The sequence below is a fragment of the Pseudophryne corroboree genome, chromosome 4 (genome assembly GCF_028390025.1).
Source record: "Pseudophryne corroboree isolate aPseCor3 chromosome 4, aPseCor3.hap2, whole genome shotgun sequence".
In the NCBI taxonomy this organism is placed as follows: Eukaryota; Metazoa; Chordata; class Amphibia; order Anura; family Myobatrachidae; genus Pseudophryne; species Pseudophryne corroboree.
This window is the reverse complement of record NC_086447.1, coordinates 453689387-453712218: the sequence shown is the minus strand read 5'-3', so window position 1 is coordinate 453712218 and position 22832 is coordinate 453689387. Positions and strand designations below refer to the sequence as shown.

Genomic DNA, 22832 nt, shown 5'->3' with positions numbered 1-22832 from the left:
TGCGACTGCCTGGATGTGCAGTGCTGGGGTAGTTTGGTCAGAGTCCCTGATCAAAAATATTGATACCCTGGACAGGGACAATATTTTACTGTCGTTAGAACAAATAAAGGATGCATTTCTTTATATGCGTGATGCACAGAGAGATATCTGCACACTGGCATCACGGGTAAGTGCTATGTCCATTTCGGCCAGAAGAGCTTTATGGACACGACAGTGGACAGGCGATGCGTAGAGGAGTTATTTGAGGTCGGTCTATCGGATTTGGTGGCCACGGCTACGGCCGGGAAATCCACCTTTCTACCTCAAGTCACTCCCCAACAGAAAAAGGCACCGACCTTTCAACCGCAGCCCTTTCGTTCCTTTAAAAATAAGAGAGCAAAGGGCTATTCATATCTGCCACGAGGCAGAGGACGAGGGAAGAGACAGCAACAGGCAGCTCCTTCCCAGGAACAGAAGCCCTCCCCGGCTTCTACAAAAGCCTCAGCATGACGCTGGGGCTTCGCAAGCGGACTCGGGGGCGGTAGGCGGTCGTCTCAAAAATTACAGCGCGCAGTGGGCTCACTCGCAGGTAAATCCCTGGATCCTGCAGATAATATCTCAGGGGTACAGGTTGAAATTAGAGACAGAGCCACCTCGCCGTTTCCTGAAGTCTGCTTTACCAACGTCCCCCTCAGAAAGGGAGACGGTTTTGGAAGCCATTCACAAGCTGTATTCTCAGCAGGTGATAGTCAAGGTACCTCTTCTACAACAAGGGAAGGGGTATTATTCCACTCTATTTGTGGTACCGAAGCCGGATGGCTCGGTAAGGCCTATTCTAAATCTGAAGTCCTTGAACCTATACATAAAGAAGTTCAAGTTCAAGATGGAGTCACTCAGAGCAGTGATAGCGAACCTGGAAGAAGGGGACTTTATGGTATCCTTGGACATCAAGGATGCGTATCTCCACGTTCCAATTACCCCTCACACCAGGGGTACCTCAGGTTCGTTGTACAAAACTGTCACTATCAGTTTCAGACGCTGCCGTTTGGTTTGTCCACGGCACCTCGGGTCTTTACAAAGGTAATGGCCGAGATAATATTTCTTCTTCGAAGAAAAGGCGTATTAATTATCCCATACTTGGACGATCTCCTAATAAGGGCAAGGTCCAGAGAACAGCTAGAGATGGGTTTAGCACTATCTCAAGAGGTGCTAAAGCAGCACGGATGGATTCTGAATATTCCAAAATCCCAATTAATGCCGACAACTCGTCTGCTGTTCCTGGGGATGATTCTGGACACAGTTCAGAAAAAGGTTTTTCTTCCCGAAGAAAAAGCCAAGGAGTTATCTGACCTGGTCAGGAACCTCCTAAAACCAGGAAAGGTGTCTGTACATCAATGCACAAGAGTCCTGGGAAAAAATGGTAGCTTCTTACGAAGCAATCCCTTTCGGCAGATTCCATGCAAAGGGATCTGTTGGACAAATGGTCAGGGTCGCATCGTCAGATGCACCTGCGGATAACCCTGTCGCCGAGGACAAGGGTATCCCTTCTGTGGTGGTTGCAGGAGGCTCATCTATTGGAGGGCCGCAGATTCGGCATACAGGATTGGATCCTGGTGACCACGGATGCCAGCCTGAGAGGCTGGGGAGCAGTCACACAGGGAAGAAATTTCCAGGGAGTGTGGTCGAGCCTGAAAAAGTCTCTTCACATAAGCATTCTGGAACTAAGAGCAATCTACAATGCTCTAAGCCAGGCGGAACCTCTGCTTCAAGGAAGACCGGTGTTGATCCAGTCGGACAACATCACGGCAGTCGCCCATGTAAACAGACAGGGCGGCACAAGAAGCAGGAGGGCAATGGCAGAAGCTGCCAGGATCCTTCGCTGGGCGGAGAATCACGTGATAGCACTGTCAGCAGTATTCATCCCGGGCGTGGACAACTGGGAAGCAGACTTCCTCAGCAGACACGACCTTCACCCGGGAGAGTGGGGACTTCATCCAGAAGTTTTCCACATGCTATTAAACCGTTGGGTAAAACCAATGGTGGACATGATGGCGTCTCGCCTCAACAAAACACTGGACAGGTATTGCGCCAGGTCAAGAGATCCGCAGGCAATAGTGGACGCGCTGGTAACACCTTGGGTGTACCAGTCGGTATATGTGTTTCCTCCTCTGCCTCTCATACCAAAGGTATTGAGGATTATACGGCAAAGAGGAGTAAGACTAGTGGCTCCGGATTGGCCAAGAAGGACTTGGTACCCGGAACTTCAAGAGATGGTCACGGACGATCCGTGGCCTCTACTTCTGAGAAGGGACCTGCTTCAGCAGGGTCCTTGTCTTTTTCAAGACTTACCGCGGCTGCGTTTGACGGCATGGCGTTGAATGCCAGATCCTAAAAGGAAAAGGCATTCCAGAAGAAGTCATTCCTACCTTGATAAAGGCAAGGAAGGAAGTCACCGCGAAGCATTATCGCCGTATTTGGCGAAAATATGTTGCGTGGTGCGAGCAGCGGAGTGCTCCGATGGAGGAATTTCAACTGGGTCGTTTTCCTACTTTTCCTGCAATCAGGATTGTCTATGGGTCTCAAATTGGGATCTATTAAGGTTCAAATTTCGGCCCTATCAATATTCTTCCACAAAGAATTGGCCTCAGTCCCTGAGGTCCAGATTTTTATCAAAGGAGTACTGCATATACAGCCTCCTGTGGTGCCTAAGGTGGCACCGTGGGATCTAAATGTAGTTTTAGATTTCCTCAAATCCAATTGGTTTGAACCACTAAAGAATGTGGATTTGAAATATCTCACATGGAAAGTGACTATGTTACTGGCCCTGGCTTCGGCCGGGAGAGTATCTGAACTGGCGGCTTTGTCTTATAAAAGCCCTTATTTAATTTTCCATTCGACATAGGGCAGAGCTGCGGACGCGTCCGCATTTTCTCCCTAAGGTGGTATCAGCGTTTCACCTGAACCAGCCTATTGTAGTGCCTGCGGCTACAGACGACTTGAAGGACTCCAAGTTGTTGGACGTTGTCAGAGCCTTAAAAATATACATTTAAAGGACGGCTGGAGTCAGAAAATCTGACTCGCTGTTTATACTGTATGCACCCAACAAGTTGGGTGCACCTGCTTCTAAGCAGTCGATTGCTCGTTGGTTTTGTAACAAAATTCAACTTGTACATTCTGTGGCAGGCCTGCCACAGCCTAAATCTGTTAAGGCCCATTCCGCAAGGAAGGTGGGCTCATCTTGGGCGGCTGCCCGAGGGGTCTCGGCATTACAACTCTGCCGAGCAGCTACGTGGTCAGGGGAGAACACGTTTGTAAATTTTTACAAATTTGATACCCTGGCAAAGGAGGACCTGGAGTTCTCTCATTCGGTGCTGCAGAGTCATCCGCACTCTCCCGCCCGTTTGGGAGCTTTGGTATAATCCCCATGGTCCTTTCAGGAACCCCAGCATCCACTTAGGACGATAGAGAAAATAAGAATTTACTTACCGATAATTCTATTTCTCGGAGTCCGTAGTGGATGCTGGGCGCCCATCCCAAGTGCGGATTATCTGCAATACTTGTACATAGTTATTGTTAACTAATTCGGGTTATTGTTTAGGAAGCCATCTTTCAGAGGCTCCTCTGTTATCATACTGTTAACTGGGTTTAGATCACAAGTTGTACGGTGTGATTGGTGTGGCTGGTATGAGTCTTACCCGGGATTCAAAATCCTCCCTTATTGTGTACGCTCGTCCGGGCACAGTACCTAACTGGAGTCTGGAGGAGGGTCATAGGGGGAGGAGCCAGTACACACCACCTGACCTGTAAAAGCTTTACTTTTGTGCCCTGTCTCCTGCGGAGCCGCTATTCCCCATGGTCCTTTCAGGAACCCCAGCATCCACTACGGACTCCGAGAAATAGAATTATCGGTAAGTAAATTCTTATTTTTAACTGAAGGAAGCAAGGAGTGCCGGCTACATATATATAGATAGATATGTAGATACATATACATATATATTTATATATATCTCTATCTATTTCTGAGATATATATGAGAGAGATATATATATATGAGAGAGAGAGAGATATGAGAGAGATATATATATATCAGAATGAGAGAGAGTCTGCGGTAGAAATTAGGAAAAACACAGTTACATTTTCATGGTCCAGTTTTAATGTATTTATTTCTCTTTGTAAAAGTACTGTAGATCCACATGTTTTTTGGAATAATCTGGAACAAACACTTAACGCCTGTCACTTTTAGCTGCTGTCACTGTTCATTTATTGCTTTTTTTGTTTGATTTTGTTTGATTTTTTCAACCATCCCACCCTAGCATGTTTAGATGTCTCCCTGCTTCATATCACCTCTGTCATTTCACCCTCCACATACAAACAGCGATCTGATTTCCTGTTTCATAGTTCCTTTACACCATCCTTGTCATTTCCAATGGTATGTAATGATTAGCATTGTTAATGTGTTCCTTTTGTTTTCTTCCCCATCTCTTTGCTGGTTTATAGGAGAGTAGAAGTAGCAGCAGATCCTCTAGTCCTAGCGTGAGGATGATAACTACCTCAGGACCAACCCCTGACAAGCCGCCACGTGTTATTCCATGGGGTCCTGATGATTCAGGTAGCAATTTACCATCATTATTTCTTGTTTTACTAGTGAAGCTAAATCTGTTGGGGGGGGGGGGGGGGGGTTCCCCCCTAAGGAGCTTTTCATGGTGATATTAAATGTAACGGAACCCTCCTATTAATATAAAAATAATTTATTTAAAATTTTTCTTAGGGATGTAGGGTGGGGAGTGACCAGTGTCTGAGCATATCATCACTTTAGAGCACTGTGGTTGACGGGACGAAAAGTCGCAGCATTTCCAAGTGCCTGACGTGCACATTCTCAGCGTACTTTTTACCTTGTCTGTAAAACAGTGTGTGAGCACTATTTTGCTTAGACAGCAGTGAATATGTAAACGCCAGGGGGAGTAGACTTGTACATGCTACCTGCAGCAGTGAAGTATAAGATTTGATTGTGGCAGTCTGTCTCACAGAGAACTCGTTGGCTATAACAGTGCTTTTACTTTCTTCAGCAATTAGAAAAATTACATGAGAATTCCCGTAGCTCAGTGGTTCCCAAACTGTTTGCCCAGGCACCCTGGGCTGCCTTGGGACATTTGCAGGGGTGCCATGGATTGGTGTTCCAATACCAATTCAAATTCTATATGGTCATTGTAATAGAAAAACTAGTGCTGGTGGCTGCCAAAAATAAAACTTGTGGACAAACAGAAGCAAATCTTGTCCCTCACCACATAATTGAACCTAAGGATGACATATAAACACCATTTACTTAAGTTAACAATTTTTTTCAAAATTTCTCAGTAAGAAACTTTTGGCCTAGGGGTGCTGTGATAAAAAAAAATTCTGAATCTCTAGGGCGCCGTGCTTTAAAAACATTTGGGAACCACTGCTATAGCTGAAAATGGCCTTATGCAGTGATGGGAGAATATCAAGTGTACACCACGCAAAAGAAGTATTCATAGAAAAAAGTTTATATTTGCCTATATGCAGAGCTGTATGCATCTCAAGGTCTGGCCAATCTGTGTGTATAGCTTATTTATTACCAGTTATTTGTACAGTGCACACACATTCTGCAGCCTTTTACAGAGAATGTTTGGTCATTCACATTAGTCCCTGCCCCAATGGAGCTTACATTCTATATTTCCTACTACACACACACACCAGTATGTTTTTTGATTATATGAGGAGCCCAGAGCACCTGTAGGAAACTCTGCAAACATTGGAGAACATAAACACTCCACACAGATATGGCCTTACTGGAAATCAAACACAAGGCCACTGTGCTGTGATTCAGTAATGCTAGCCACTATACCACACATGCTATCCATATGCACTTGGTTTGGTACAGTTCATCATAATAAGTAGGTACAGTACTTGCACCCTCATTATACTAGGTGTAAAACATACTTGTACAAAAAGGTATATATTTGCTTACATACAGGTCTGCATGGGCTTTGTGTAAACTTTGCCTACGCGATAGCACCTCTTCACGGTATCCGGACCATAGATCTACACTAAAAAGGTCTACAGTAAACAGGTCTACCATTAATGGTAGACATGCATTAGGTCGACAGGGTCAAAAGATCGACACACATATGGTAGACACAAGTTGTTGTATTTTGTGGGGGGGGGTTCAACTTATTCATACTTTACCATCCACATGGACTACGATTGGGAATAGTAATCTGTGCCAAGTACTGTGGTAGTGGAGTGAGGCACCTTACCCGAAGCATGGCGAGGGGACGTGGTACACTGATGGGGCTTGCTTGTGGCAGGAAAGTGCCCAAACCCCCCCCCCCCTTCCCCCACCTCAAAAAAAAATTGTCTACCTTTTTTGTGTGGACCTTTTGACCCTGACGACCTAATGCATGTCTACCATTAGTGGTAGACCTATTGACTGTAGACCTTTTTAGTGTAGATCTAATAATCCACACCCCCATTCCACCTCTCCGGTTTTAAATGTAGATGCAATCAAAATGCTTGTGACTCTGCATTCACTGTACTTGTGAGTGCCTATTTTCTGAGCCTGTGAGTTCACGCAACGTATGCTTAGCACTTCACCAAATTTCAACTCTGTGTGAGAATCATTGGTAAAGCTGTCCGAATCTTGGAGTGCGTGTTGGATATTAAAAAAAAAAAACCAACAACTTCATAAAGAGTTGCATCTGAGATTACAAACCACTTTGTAGTTAATGGTTGGTTGAAGCTCTGCCTTGTGTGCCACGTAGTGTTTTTGTTTTGTGTTCATTAAGGATATAACTGTAGCTATATAGTAACTGCAGAATCCTAAGTAGTATGAAATGAATAACCTCGTGTTGTGGTTCCATAAATGCCAGCAGGTTGAAGAAGGTTCCACACGGTATCCACCTCAAGCAAAGGGCAATCCTGCGCAGAAGGAAAATATATATAATTATTGATAAAAGTAATCGTGTTCACTGAATGTACCTAATGTGAAAAGAGTTTGAGTTTACGCTCACCTATGATAGGTGAAGTGCAGGCAAAAGATTGACAATATTTCCTGTTCACACGTTTCAACATCATGTTCTTTTTGCTACAGTCCCCAGAAAGGAAAAGGAACACACACAGTGCTCACTGTAGGGCTAATTTAGCATGGATCGCATTTGTAAAGCAGCTTTGCAAATGCGATCCTTAGCAATGTAAATGCAGGAGGAGGTGTTGAACACCTCCCTGCTGCATTTGCGATCCCTGCGTTGCTACCGTGTCGCAGCCTGGCTTCAGCTTACTCGGGCTGGCCTACGCTTGGAGGCTTGTGGGACCAAGGAACCTGCATCTCACGACGCAGTCCTTGGCCTCACCACTCCCGAAAAACGGGATCTACATGCCCCCGTTTCCGGCAACATCGGCCTCCCCCACCCCTCCTACTGAATGCCTCCGTTCATGTAATGAACTTTTGACCAGTTTTTCAAATGTAAAATCTATTTTCTCTATCGTCCTAGTGGATGCTGGGGTTCCTGAAAGGACCATGGGGGAATAGCGGCTCCGCAGGAGACAGGGCACAAAAAGTAAAGCTTTAGGATCAGGTGGTGTGCACTGGCTCCTCCCCCTATGACCCTCCTCCAAGCCCCAGTTAGATTTTTGTGCCCGGCCGAGAAGGGTGCAATCTAGGTGGCTCTCCTAAAGAGCTGCTTAGAAAAGTTTAGCTTAGGTTTTTTATTTTACAGTGAGTCCTGCTGGCAACAGGATCACTGCAACGAGGGACTTAGGGGAGAAGAAGTGAACTCACCTGCGTGCAGGATGGATTGGCTTCTTTGGCTACTGGACATTAGCTCCAGAGGGACGATCACAGGTACAGCCTGGATGGTCACCGGAGCCTCGCCGCCGGCCCCCTTGCAGATGCTGAAACAAGAAGAAGGTCCAGAATCGGCGGCATGAAGACTCCTCAGTCTTCTTAAGGTAGCGCACAGCACTGCAGCTGTGCACCATTTCCTCTCAGCACACTTCACACGGCAGTCACTGAGGGTGCAGGGCGCTGGAAGGGGGGCGCCCTGGGAGGCAATGAAAACCTATTTTTGGCTAAAAATACCTCACATATAGCCTCCGGGGGCTATATGGAGATATTTAACCCCTGCCAGAATCCGTTAAGAGCGGGAGACGAGGCCGCCGAAAAAGGGGCGGGGCCTATCTCCTCAGCACACAGCGCCATTTTCCCTCACAGAAAGGCTGGAGGGAAGGCTCCCAGGCTCTCCCCTGCACTGCACTACAGAAACAGGGTTAAAACAGAGAGGGGGGGCACTAATTTGGCGTTAGAAATATATAAAAAAGATGCTATAAGGGAAAACACTTATATAAGGTTGTCCCTATATAATTATAGCGTTTTTGGTGTGTGCTGGCAAACTCTCCCTCTGTCTCTCCAAAGGGCTAGTAGGTCCTGTCCTCTATCAGAGCATTCCCTGTGTGTGTGCTGTGTGTCGGTACGTGTGTGTCGACATGTATGAGGACGATGTTGGTGAGGAGGCGGAGCAATTGCCTGTAATGGTGATGTCACTCTCTAGGGAGTCGACACCGGAATGGATGGCTTATTTAGGGAATTACGTGATAATGTCAACACGCAGCAAGGTCGGTTGACGACATGAGACGGCCGACAAACAATTAGTACCGGTCCAGACGTCTCAAAAACACCGTCAGGGGTTTTAAAACGCCCGTTTACTTTAGTCGGTCGACACAGACAGGGACACTGAATCCAGTGTCGACGGTGAATAAACAAACGTATTCCTTATTAGGGCCACACGTTAAGGGCAATGAAGGAGGTGTTACATATTTCTGATACTACAAGTACCACAAAAGAGGGTATTATGTGGGATGTGAAAAAACTACCGTAGTTTTTCCTGAATCAGATAAATTAAATGAAGTGTGTGATGATGCGTGGGTTCCCCCCGATAGAAAATATGGGCGGTATACCCTTTCCCGCCAGAAGTTAGGGCGCGTTGGGAAACACCCCTTAGGGTGGATAAGGCGCTCACACGCTTATCAGAACAAGTGGCGGTACCGTCTATAGATAGGGCCGTCCTCAAGGAGCCAGCTGACAGGAGGCTGGAAAATATCATAAAAAGTATATACACACATACTGGTGTTATACTGCGACCAGCGATCGCCTCAGCCTGGATGTGCAGAGCTGGGGTGGCTTGGTCGGATTCCCTGACTAAAAATATTGATACCCTTGACAGGGACAGTATTTTATTGACTATAGAGCATTTAAAGGATGCATTTCTATATATGCGAGATGCACAGAGGGATATTTGCACTCTGGCATCAAGAGTAAGTGCGATGTCCATATCTGCCAGAAGATGTTTATGGACACGACAGTGGTCAGGTGATGCAGATTCCAAACGGCACAAAGGTGTATTGCCGTATAAAGGAAGAGGAGTTATTTGGGGTCGGTCCATCGGACCTGGTGGCCACGGCAACTGCTGGAAAATCCACCGCTTTTTACCCTAAGTCACATCTCTGCAGAAAAAGACACCGTCTTTTCAGCTTCAGTCCTTTCGTCCCTATAAGAGTCATATCTGCCCAGGGATAGAGGAAAGGGAAGAAGACTGCAGCAGGCAGCCCATTCCCAGGAACAGAAGCGTTCCACCGCTTCTGACAAGCTCTCAGCATGACGCTGAGACCGTACAGGACCCCTGGATCCTACAAGTAGTACCCCAGGGGTACAGATTGGAATGTCGAGACGTTTCCCCTGCGCAGGCTCCTGAAGTCTGCTTTACCAAGGTCTCCCTCCGACAAGGAGGCAGTATGGGAAACAATTCACGAGCTGTATTCCCAGCAGGTGATAATTAAATTACCCCTCCTACAACAAGAAAAGGGGTATTATTCCACACTATATTGTGGTACTGAAGCCAGAAGGCTAGGTGAGACCTATTCTAAATCTAAAAAAATTTGAACACTTACAAAGGTTCAAATCAAGATGGAGTCACTCAGAGCAGTGATAACGAACCGGGAAGAAGGGGACTATATGGTGTCCCGAGACATCAGGGATGCTTACCTCCATGTCCCAAATTTGCCCTTATCACTAAGGGTACCTCAGGTTCGTGGTACAGAACTGTCACTATCAGTTTCAGACGCTGCCGTTTGGATTGTCCACGGCACCCCGTGTCTTTACCAAGGTAATGGCCGAAATGATGGTTCTTCTTCGAAGAAAAGGCGTCTTAATTATCCCTTACTTGGACGATCTCCTGATAAGGGCAAAGTCCAGGGAACAGTTGGAGGTCGGAGTAGCACTATCTCGGATACTGTTACAACAGCAGGGGTGGATTCTAAATATTCCAAAATCGCAGCTGATCCCGACAACAAGTCTCCTGTGCTTAGGGATGATTCTGGACACAGTCCAGAAAAAGGTGTTTCTCCCGGAAGAGAAAGCCAGGGAGTTATCCGAGCTAGTCAGGAACCTCCTAAAATCAGTGCATCATTGCACAGGGGCCATGGTAAAAAAAATGGTGACTTCCTTCGAAGCAATTCCAGTCGGCAGATTTCATGCAAGAACTTTTCAGTGGGATCTGCTGGACAAATGGTCCGGATCGCATCTTCAGATGCATCAGCGGATAACCCTATATCCAAGGACAAGGGTGTCTCTCCTGTGGTGGTTACAGAGTGCTCATCTTCTAGAGGGCCGCAGATTCGGCATTCAGTTTTGGATGTTGGTGACCACGGAGGCCAGCCCGAGAGGCTGGGGAGCAGTCACACAAGGAAAAAATTTCCAGGGAGTGTGATCAAGTCTGGAGACTTTTCTCCACATAAATATAGCTAAGGGTAAATTTATAATGCTCTAAGCTTAGCAAGACCTCTGCTTCAAGGTCAGCCGGTATTGATCCAGTGGGATAAAACATCACGGCAGTCGCCCACGTAAATAGACAGGGCGGCACAAGAAGCAGGAGGGCAGTGGCAAAAACTGCAAGGACTTTTCGCTGGGCGGAAAATCATGTGATAGCACTGTCAGCAGTGTTTCATTCCGGGAATGGAAACTGGGAAGCAGACTTCCTCAGTAGGCACGACCTCCACCCGGCAGAGTGGGAACTTCATGGCGTAGTTTTCCACATGATTGTAAACCGTTGGGAATTACCAAAGGTGGACATGATGGCGTCCCGTCTGAACAAAAAACGGGACAGGTATTGCGCCAGGTTAAGAGACCCTCGGGCAATAGCTGTGGACGTTCTGGTAACACCGTGGGTGTACCAGTCGGTGTATGTGTTCCATCCTCTGCTTTTCATACCTAAGGTACTGAGAATTATAAGACGTAGAGGAGTAAGAACTATACTCATGGCTCCGGATTGGCCAAGAAGGACTTGGTACCCGGAACTTCAAGAGATGCTCACAGAGGACTTATGGCCTCTGCCGCTAAGAAGGGACTTGTTTCAGCAAGTACCATGTCTGTTCCAAGACTTACCGCAGCTGCGTTTGACGGCATGGCGGTGGAACGCCGGATCCTAAGGGAAAAGGCATTCAGGAAGAGGTCATTCCTACCCTGGTCAAAGCCAGAAAGGAGGTGACCGCACAACATTATCACCACATGTGGCGAAAATATGTTGCGTGGTGTGAGGCCAGGAAGGCCCCACGAAGAAATTTCAACTCGGTCGATTCCTGCATTTCCTGCAAACAGGAGTGTCTATGGGCCTCAAATTGGGGTCCATTAAGGTTCAAATTTCGGCCCTGTCGATTTTTCTTCCAGAAAGAATTGGCTTCAGTTCCTGAAGTCCAGAAGTTTGTCAAGGGAGTATTGCATATACAACCCCCTTTTGTGCCTCCAGTGGCACTGTGGGATCTCAACGTAGTTCTGGGATTCCTCAAAACACATTGGTTTAAAACCAGTCAAATCTGTGGATTTGAAGCATCTCACATGAAAAGTGAACATGCTCTTGGACCTGGCCTGGACCAGGCGAGTGTCAAATTGGTGGTTTTTTTTCTCAAAAAAGCCCATATCTGTTTGTCCATTCGGACAGGGCAGAGCTGCGGACTCGTCCCCAGTTCTCTCCCTAAGGTGGTGTCAGTGTTTCACCTGAACCAGCTTATTGTGGTGTCTTGCGCCTACTAGGGACTTGGAGGACTCCAAGTTGCTAGATGTGGTCAGGGCCCTGAAAATATAGGTTCCAGGACGGCTGGAGTCAGGAAAACTGACTTGCTGTTATCCTGTATGCACCCAACAAACTGGGTGCTCTTGCTTCTAAGCAGACTTTTGCTAGTTGGATGTGTAATACAATTCAGCTTGCACATTCTGTGGCAGGCCTGCCACAGCCAAAATATGTAAATGCCCATTCCACAAGGAAGGTGGGCTCATCTTGGGCGGCTGCCCGAGGGGTCTCGGCTTTACAACTTTGCCGAGCGGCTATTTAGTCAGGGGCAAACACGTTTGTAAAATCCTACAAATTTGATAACCTGGCTAAGGAGGACCTGGAGTTCTCTCATTCGGTGCTGCAGAGTCATCCGCACTCTCCCGCCCGTTTGGGAGCTTTGGTATAATCCCCATGGTCCTTTCAGGAACCCCAGCATCCACTAGGACGATAGAGAAAATAAGAATTTACTTACCGATAATTCTATTTCTCGGAGTCCGTAGTGGATGCTGGGCGCCCATCCCAAGTGCGGATTATCTGCAATACTTGTACATAGTTACAAAAATCGGGTTATTATTGTTGTGAGCCATCTTTCAGAGGCTCCGCTGTTATCATACTGTTAACTGGGTTCAGATCACAGGTTTTACAGTGTGATTGGTGTGGCTGGTATGAGTCTTACCCGGGATTCATAAATCCTTCCTTATTGTGTACGCTCGTCCGGGCACAGTATCCTAACTGAGGCTTGGAGGAGGGTCATAGGGGGAGGAGCCAGTGCACACCACCTGATCCTAAAGCTTTACTTTTTGTGCCCTGTCTCCTGCGGAGCCGCTATTCCCCCATGGTCCTTTCAGGAACCCCAGCATCCACTACGGACTCCGAGAAATAGAATTATCGGTAAGTAAATTCTTATTTTTTAATTTTTATGTACTCAAATTAACTAGTTTTTATTTCAGATACAAATGGATCAGATAACTCTATACCAATGGCATACCTTACCCTGGATCATCAGTTACAGGTCAGTATAACTAATTATTTTATTACTCTACCTCAATACCGTCTCTACATATATACCCACACACTACCTATGACTCAATGTATCCATAGAGGTTACTATTTTTCTTCCTGTCTTCCGCATTTGGGAGCAAGTTGTCAATTGTCATTTGCTTCCATACATTACCGGATTTTGTTTTTTGTTTGTTGGTGGGGCTGGCTTAGAGCCCTTCACCTTCCCTATTTCATTGATGTATTTAGGTGTGGCACCTTACAGACAATAATACCATACTGTATGTTTTCTAAATGTTACAACAAACTGGGAGTTGTGATGATAAAACAAAATCAGCAATAGGTAATTCAGAATCTACTAAACTTAGAGCAGAACATCAACTTCATTTATTTTCAGTTTCGCAGTACTAAATATTTTAAACTTTTTTTTATTTCTCATACGTCCTAGAAGATACTGGGGACACTTCAAGAACCATGGGGTATAGACGGGATCCACAGGAGACATGGGTACTTTAAGACTTTCAAAGGGGTGTGAGCTGGCTCCTCCCTCTATGCCCCTCCTCCAGACTCCAGTTTAGAATCTGTGCCCAGGCAGACTGGATGCACACTGAGGAGCTCTACTGAGTTTCTCTGAAAAGACTGTTAGTTTTTTTATTTCCAGGGAGCACTGCTGGCAACAGTCTCCCTGCTTCGTGGGACTTAGGGGAGAGAAGTCAGACCTACTTCTGTGAGTTTAAAGGATCTGCTTCTTAGGCTACAGGACACCCATTAGCTCCTGAGGCTTCAGTGACTGCTTTGATGTACCGCACAGCGGCCGCGCTTCGCGCCATGCTCCCACGCACAACAGCACTGCAGGGCGCGGGGTGGGGGGGCGCCCTGGGCAGCATATAAACCTTATTTATCTATCTGGCAGCAGCGGACAAGGTGCCTGGGCACTGTCCGGACCCCCGCCAGTGTAAAAAAGTTCAAAAATGAGCGGGACTGAAGCGCGCCAGTAAGGGGGCGGGGCTTAGCCCTCACAGCACACAGCCCGGCGCCATTTCTCTCCACATGCAGCAGAGATGCTGGTCCTTCCTCACACTGCTGTAACAAGTAACAGGGTGGAAAACGGGGGGTGGGGAGGGCACAACGATTTTGGTGCATTATACTAATTTATAAAAGCGCGGCAGGTCTGGGACATCATCTGTAGTGTTCAGACCAGGTTTTGGGCGCTGGGGTGTGGTCTGGCTATATCTCCCTCTGTCTCTCTCTGACAGGCTTTGCTGTAGGTCTGTCCCCTATAGGCCCAGTGTATCTGCGTGTGGTGGGTGCACGTGTGTCGGCATGTCTGAGGCGGAGTGCTCCTCCCAGGAGGAGACTGTGTTGGGGACACAAAAGGCTGTGGGAGTGACCCTGTCGGCGCCGCCGACACCGGATTGGGTGAACGTTGAGAGTGCTTTGAATGCAAATGTGGCTCTGATTAATAAAAGATTGGATAAATCTGAGTCTCAGAACCAGGCTTGGAAGAAATCCATAGGGGATGTGTTGTTTCAAGTCCAGACCCCTTCGGGGTCACAAGAACTTTCATTTGCCCAGCTGGCAGACACGGATACCAACACGGACACTGACTCCAGTGTCGACTATAGTGATGCCAGATTAGATCCACAACTGGCAAAGAGCATTCAGTACATGATTGTAGCTATAAAATAAGAATTTACTCACCGGTAATTCTATTTCTCGTAGTCCGTAGTGGATGCTGGGGACTCCGTAAGGACCATGGGGAATAGACGGGCTCCGCAGGAGACTGGGCACTCTATAAGAAAGATTTGGTACTATCTGGTGTGCACTGGCTCCTCCCTCTATGCCCCTCCTCCAGACCTCAGTTAGGATACTGTGCCCGGAAGAGCTGACACAATAAGGAAGGATTTTGAATCCCGGGTAAGACTCATACCAGCCACACCAATCACACCGTATAACTCGTGATACTATACCCAGTTAACAGTATGAAATATAACTGAGCCTCTCAACAGATAGTTAGTTAGGCAATAACTATATACAAGTATTGCAGACAATCCACACTTGGGATGGGCGCCCAGCATCCACTACGGACTACGAGAAATAGAATTACCGGTGAGTAAATTCTTATTTTCTCTGACGTCCTAGTGGATGCTGGGGACTCCGTAAGGACCATGGGGATTATACCAAAGCTCCCAAACGGGCGGGAGAGTGCGGATGACTCTGCAGCACCGAATGAGAGAACTCAAGGTCCTCCTCAGCCAGGGTATCAAATTTGTAGAATTTTGCAAACGTGTTTGCCCCTGACCAAGTAGCAGCTCGGCAAAGTTGTAAAGCCGAGACCCCTCGGGCAGCCGCCCAAGATGAGCCCACCTTCCTTGTGGAATGGGCTTTTACTGATTTAGGATGCGGCAATCCAGCCGCAGAATGCGCCAGCTGAATTGTGCTACAAATCCAGCGAGCAATAGTCTGCTTAGAAGCAGGCGCACCTATTTTGTTGGGTGCATACAGGATAAAAAGCGAGTCAGTCTTCCTGACTCCCGCCGTCCTGGAAACATACATTTTCAAGGCCCTGACTACATCCAGTAACTTGGAATCTTCCAAGTCCCTAGTAGCCGCAAGCACTACAATAGGTTGGTTCAAGTGAAAAGCAGATACCACCTTAGGGAGAAACTGGGGATGAGTCCTCAATTCTGCCCTATCCATATGGAAAATCAGATAAGGGCTTTTACATGACAAAGCCGCCAATTCTGACACCCGCCTGGCCGAAGCCAAGGCCAATAACATGACCACTTTCCACGTGAGATATTTCAAATCCACAGTGTTAAGTGGCTCAAACCAATGTGATTTCAGGAAACTCAACACCACATTGAGATCCCAAGGTGCCACAGGAGGCACAAAAGGGGGCTGAATATGAAGCACTCCCTTTACAAAAGTCTGAACTTCAGGCAGTGAAGCCAGTTCTTTCTGGAAGAAAATCGACAGAGCCGAAATCTGGATCTTAATGGAACCCAATTTTAGGCACATAGTCACTCCCGACTGTAGGAAGTGCAGAAAACGACCCAGCGGAAATTCCTCTGTAGGGGCCTTTCTGGCCTCACACCAGGCAACATATTTTCGCCAAATACGATGATAATGGTTTGCGGTTACTTCTTTCCTGGCTTTTATCAGCGTAGGAATGACTTCCTCCGGAATGCCCTTTTCCTTTAGGATCCGGAATTCAACCGCCATGCCGTCAAACGCAGCCGCAGTAAGTCTTGGAACAGACAGGGCCCCTGCTGTAGCAGATCCTGTCTGAGCGGTAGAGGCCATGGGTCCTCTGATATCATTTCTTGAAGTTCTGGGTACCAAGCTCTTCTTGGCCAATCCGGAACCACGAGTATCGTTCTTACTCCTCGCCGCCTTATTATTCTCAGTACCTGTGGTATGAGAGGCAGAGGAGGGAACACATAAACCGACTGGTACACCCACGGTGTCACTAGAGCGTCCACAGCTATTGCCTGAGGGTCCCTTGACCTGGCGCAATATCTCTTTTTAGCTTTTTGTTGAGGCGGGACGCCATCATGTCCACCTGTGGCCTTTCCCAACGGTTTACCAACAGTTTGAAGACTTCTGGATGAAGTCCCCACTCTCCGGGGTGTAGGTCGTGTCTGCTGAGGAAGTCTGCTTCCCAGTTGTCCACTCCCGGAATGAACACTGCTGACAGTGCTAAGACGTGATTTTCCGCCCATCGGAGAATCCTTGTGGCTTCTGCCATCGCCATCCTGCTTCTTGTGCCGCCCTGTCGGTTTACATGGGCGACTGCCGTGATGTTGTCTGATTGGATCAGTACCGGCTGGTTTTGAAGCAGGGCCTTGCCTGACTTAGGGCATTGTAAATGGTCCTCAGTTCCAGAATATTTATGTGTAGGGACGACTCCTGACTTGACCAAAGTCCTTGGAAATTTCTTCCCTGTGTGACTGCCCCCCAGCCTCGAAGGCTGGCATCCGTGGTCACCAGGACCCAGTCCTGTATGCCGAATCTGCGGCCCTCTAGAAGATGAGCACTCTGCAGCCACCACAGCAGAGACACCCTGGTCCTTGGAGACAGGGTTATCAGCCGATGCATCTGAAGATGCGATCCCGACCACTTGTCCAAGAGGTCCCACTGGAAGGTCCTTGCATGGAACCTGCCGAATGGAATTGCTTCGTATGAAGCCACCATTTTTCCCAGGACTCGTGTGCAGTGATGCACCGATACCCGTTTTGGTTTCAGGAGGTCTCTGACTAGAGATGACAGCTCCTTGGCTTTCTCCTGCGGGAGAAACACTTTTTTCTGTTCTGTGTCCAGAATCATCCCCAGGAACAGTAAGCGTGTGGAAGGAACCAGTTGTGACTTTGGAATGTTTAGAATCCAGCCATGCTGTTGTAGCACTTCCCGAGATAGTGCTACTCCGACCAGCAACTGCTCCTTGGACCTCGCCTTTATTAGGAGATCGTCCAAGTACGGGATAATTAAAACTCCCTTTTTTCGAAGGAGTATCATCATTTCTGCCATTACCTTGGTAAACACCCTCGGTGCCGTGGACAGTCCAAACGGTAGTGTCTGGAATTGGTAATGGCAATCCTGTACCACAAATCTGTGGTACTCCTGGTGAGCAAGGTAAATGGGGACATGCAGGTAAGCATCCTTGATGTCCAGGGATACCATGTAATCCCCCTCGTCCAGGCTTGCAATAACCGCCCTGATCGATTCCATCTTGAACTTGAATCTTTTTATGTATGTGTTCAAGGATTTCAAATTTAAAATGGGTCTCACCGAACCGTCCGGTTTCGGTACCACAAACAGTGTGGAATAGTAACCCCGTCCTTGTTGAAGTAGGGGTACCTTGACTATCACCTGCTGGGAATACAGCTAGTGAATTGCCTCTAGCACAGCCTCCCTGCCCGAGGGAGTTGTCGGTAAGGCCGATTTGAGGAAACGGCGGGGGGGAGACGCCTCGAATTCCAGCTTGTACCCCTGAGATACTACTTGAAGGATCCAGGGATCCACCCGTGAGCGAACCCACTGATCGCTGAAATTTTTTAGGCGGCCCCCCACCGTACCTGGCTCCGCCTGTGGAGCCCCACCGTCATGCGGCGGATTTGGAAGAAGCGGGGGAGGACTTTTGTTCCTGGGAACCTGCTGTGTGTTGCAGCTTTTTTCCTCTGCCTCTAGACAGAAAGGACCCGCCTTTTCCCCGCCTGTTTTTCTGGGGTCGAAAGGACTGTACCTGATAATACGGCGCTTTCTTAGGCTGTGAGGGGACATGGGGCAAAAATGCTGACTTCCCAGCTGTTGCTGTGGAAACAAGGTCTGAGAGACCATCCCCGAATAACTCCTCACCCATATAAGGCAAAACTTCCATGTGCCTTTTCGAATCTGCATCCCCTGTCCACTGCCGAGTTCATAAGCCTCTCCTAGCAGAAATGGACAATGCACTTATTCTAGATGCCAGCCGGCAGATCTCCCTCTGTGCATCTCTCATGTATAAGACTGAGTCTTTTATATGCTCTACGGTTAGCAATATAGTGTCCCTGTCTAGGGTGTCAATATTTTTCGACAGGGAATCTGACCAAGCAGCAGCAGCACTGCACATCCACGCTGAAGCAATAGCTGGTCTCAGTATAACACCAGTGTGTGTATATATAGACTTTAGGATAGCCTCCTGCTTTCTATCAGCAGGTTCCTTTAGGGCGGCCGTATCCGGAGACGGTAGTGCCACCTTTTTTGACAAACGTGTGAGCGCTTTATCCACCCTAGGGGGAGTTTCCCAACGTGACCTATCCTCTGGCGAGAAAGGGAACGCCATTAGTAATTTTTTTGAAATCACCAATTTTTTATCGGGGAAAGCCCACGCTTCTTCACACACTTCATTTACTTCTTCAGATGGGGGAAAAACTATTGGTAGTTTTTTCTCCCCAAACATAATACCCTTTTTTGAGGTACCTGGGTTTATATCAGAAATGTCTAATACCTCTTTCATTGCCTCAATCATGCAACGAATGGCCCTAGTGGACATTAAATTTGACTCATCGTCGTCGACACTGGTATCAGTATCCGTGTCGACATCTGTGTCTGCCATCTGAGGTAGTGGGCGTTTCAGAGCCCCTGATGGCCTTTGAATTGTCTGGGCAGGCACAAGCTGAGGAGCCGGCTGTCCCGCATTTGGCATGTCGTCAAATTTTTTATGTAAGGAGTCGACACTTGCACGTAATTCCTTCCATAAGTCCATCCACTCCGGTGTCTGCCCCGCAGGGGGTGACATCACATTTATAGGCATCTGCTCCGCCTCCACATAAGCCTCCTCATCAAACATGTCGACACAGCCGTACCGACACACCGCACACACACAGGGAATGCTCTTAAAGGAGACAGGACCCCACAAAAGCCCTTTGGGGAGACAGAGAGAGAGTATGCCAGCACACACCAGAGCGCTATATAATGCAGGGACTAACTGAATTATGTCCCCTTATAGCTGCTATAAGTTATACTGCGCCTAAATTTAGTGCCCCCCCTCTCTTTTTTACCCTTTCTGTAGTGTAGACTGCAGGGGAGAGTCAGGGAGCTTCCTTCCAGCGGAACTGTGAGGGAGAAATGGCGCCAGTGTGCTGAGGGAGATGGCTCCGCCCCTTTTTCGGCGGACTTTTCTCCCGCTTTTTTATGGATTCTGGCAGGGGTAATTACCACATATATAGCCTCTGGGGCTATATATTGTGGTTATTTTGGCAGCCAAAGTGTTTTTATTGCTGCTCAGGGCGCCCCCCACCCAGCGCCCTGCACCCTCAGTGACCGGAGTGTGAAGTGTGTATGAGGAGCAATGGCGCACAGCTGCAGTGCTGTGCGCTACCTTGGTGAAGACTGAAGTCTTCTGCCGCCGATTTTTCGGACCATCTTCATGCTTCTGGCTCTGTAAGGGGGACGGCGGCGTGGCTCCAGGAACGAACACCAAGGACGGGACCTGCGGTCGATCCCTCTGGAGCTAATGGTGTCCAGTAGCCTAAGAAGCCCAAGCTAGCTGCAAGCAGGTAGGTTCGCTTCTTCTCCCCTTAGTCCCTCGTTGCAGTGAGCCTGTTGCCAGCAGGTCTCACTGTAAAATAAAAAACCTAACATATACTTTCTTTCTAGGAGCTCAGGAGAGCCCCTAGTGTGCATCCAGCTCGGCCGGGCACAGAAATCTAACTGAGGTCTGGAGGAGGGGCATAGAGGGAGGAGCCAGTGCACACCAGATAGTACCAAATCTTTCTTATAGAGTGCCCAGTCTCCTGCGGAGCCCGTCTATTCCCTATGGTCCTTATGGAGTCCCCAGCATCCACTAGGACGTCAGAGAAAAGATGTATTACATATCACTGAGGACCCTACTGTTCCTGATACTGGGGTCTGTATGTATAAGGGGAAGAAACCTGAGGTAACGTTTCCTCTCTCTTATGAACTGAACATGCTTTGTGAAAAGGTTTGGGAAAATCCTGACAAAAAGTTTCAGATTCCCAAAAGGATTGTAGTGGCGTATCAGTTTCCCTCTGGGGATAGGGAAAAGTGGGAGTCACCCCCCATTGTGGACAAAGCTTTATCACGGCTGTCCAAAAAGGTGGCTCTTCCGTCCCGACACGGCGGCCCTGAAGGATCCTGCGGATCGTAGGCAGGAAAATACATTGAAATCCATTTATATCTCCACGGGTACGCTACTCAGACCAGCCATTGCATCTGCGTGGGTGAGTAGCGCTATCAAAAAATGGACAGATAACCTGTCATCTGAATTGGATACCCTGGATAGGGATAGCATTCTTCTGACACTAGGTCATATCAGGGACGCTGCAGTCTACCTAAAGGAAGCTGCGAGAGCTATTGGCCTCTTGGGTTCACGGGCCAATGCCATGGCGGTCTCGGCTAGGAGAGCATTGTGGATTCATCAATGGAATGCTGATGCTGACTCCAAGAAAGCTATGGAGTCTCTACCTTATAAAGGTGGTGTATTGTTTGGTGACGGCTTCACTGAGTTGGTATCTACGGCTACCGCGGGTAAGTCATCCTTTTTACCTTATGCGCCTGCACCACAAAAGAAAGCACACCAATATCAGATGCAGTCCTTTCGGCCCTATAAATACAGAAAAGGCCGGGGGTCTTCCTTCCTTGCTACTAGAGGAAAAGGGAAAGGGTAAGCGATCACCGGCCTGTTCCCAAGAGCAGAAGTCCTCCCCGGCTTCTGCCAAGTCCACCGCATGACGCTGGGGCTCATCTGCGGGAGTCCGTACCGGTGGGGGCACGTCTCAGGCTCTTCAGTCAGTTCTGGGCTCGTTCGGGCCTGGACCCATGGGTTTTATAAATAGTGCCCCAAGGGTACAAACTGGAGTTTCAAGATGTCCCTCCTCACCGATTTTTCAAATCAGCCTTACCCGCTTCTCTTCCAGACAGGGAAGTGGTATGCGCTGCAATACAAAAATTGTGTCAAAATCACGTCATAATCAGGGTTCCCCCTTCGCAACAGGGAGAAGGCTTTTATTCGAGCCTGTTCGTGGTCCCGAAGCCAGACGGCTCAGTCAGACCAATCCTGAACCTCAAATCCCTCAATTTCTACCTGAGAAAATTCAAATTCAAGATGGAATCTCTCCGGGCTGTGATCTCCAGTCTGGAGGAGGGGGATATTTTGGTGTTGGTAGACATAAAGGATGCCTACTTACATGTTCCCATTTATCCTCCACATCAGGCTTACCTTAGGTTTGCAGTTCAGGATTGTCATTACCAATTTCAGACGTTGCAGTTTGGTCTGTCCACGGCTCCGAGGGTTTTCACCAAAGTAATGGTCTAAATGATGGTTCTCCTGCGCAAACAAGGAGTCACAATTATCCCATACTTGGACGATCTCCTGATAAAGGCGAGGTCCAGGGACTAACTACTGCAGAACATTACGCTCTCCCTGACAATTCTGCAGCAACATGGTTGGCTCCTCAACTTGCCAAAATCACAGTTGGTTCCGACGACACGGCTGTCGTTTTTGGGAATGATTCTGGACACAGAATTAGAGTTTTTCTTCCAGTGGAAATGGCTCTGGAAATTCAGAATCTGGTAAAACAAATTCTGAAACCAGCAAGAGTATCGATCCATCTATGCACTCGGTTGCTGGGGAAGATGGTGGCGGCCTATGAGGCCATTCAGTTTGGCAGATTCCATGCCAGAGTGTTTCAGTGGGACCTGTTGGACAAGTGATCCGGGTCCCATCTGCACATGCACCGAAGGATAACCCTGTCCTCCAAGACCAGAATCTCACTCCTGTGGTGGCTGCGCAGCTCTCACCTCCTAGAGGGACACAGGTTCGGGGTCCAGGACTGGATCGTAGTGACCACGGATGTGAGTCTCCAAGGCTGGGGAGCAGTCACGCAGGGGGAAAGCTTCCAGGGAAAATGGTCAAGCCAGGAAATGTGTCTACACATAAACGTTCTGGTGTTAAGGGCCATTCACAACAGCCTTCTGCAAGCGGAACATCATCTTCGCAATCGGCCCGTCTTGATTCAGTCGGACAACATAACAGCAGTAGCGTACATAAACCGCCAGGGCGGAACAAGGAGCAGAGCGGCAATGGCAGAAGGTGTACCGTTGGGTGGAAAGGCATGCAAGCGCTCTATCAGCGATCTTCATTCCAGGAGTTGACAACTGGGAAGCAGACTTCCTCAGCAGACACGATCTCCATCCAGGAGAGTGGGGTCTTCATCAAGAGGTCTTTGCAGA

At 48.0% G+C, this 22832-nt stretch overlaps 1 protein-coding gene across 3 annotated transcripts in view; it reads left to right on the top strand.

Annotated features, from left to right (window-relative positions):
• The window catches only part of MAP3K7 (mitogen-activated protein kinase kinase kinase 7), a 162862-nt gene that overhangs the window by 127960 nt on the left and 12070 nt on the right, over positions 1–22832 (top strand). For all 3 annotated transcript variants that reach the window (XM_063916993.1, XM_063916992.1, XM_063916994.1), the window contains 2 exons: positions 4477–4588; positions 13049–13110. In XM_063916993.1, the coding sequence (XP_063773063.1) occupies positions 4477–4588; positions 13049–13110 (174 nt within the window). The remainder of the gene's footprint in view (positions 1–4476; positions 4589–13048; positions 13111–22832) is intronic.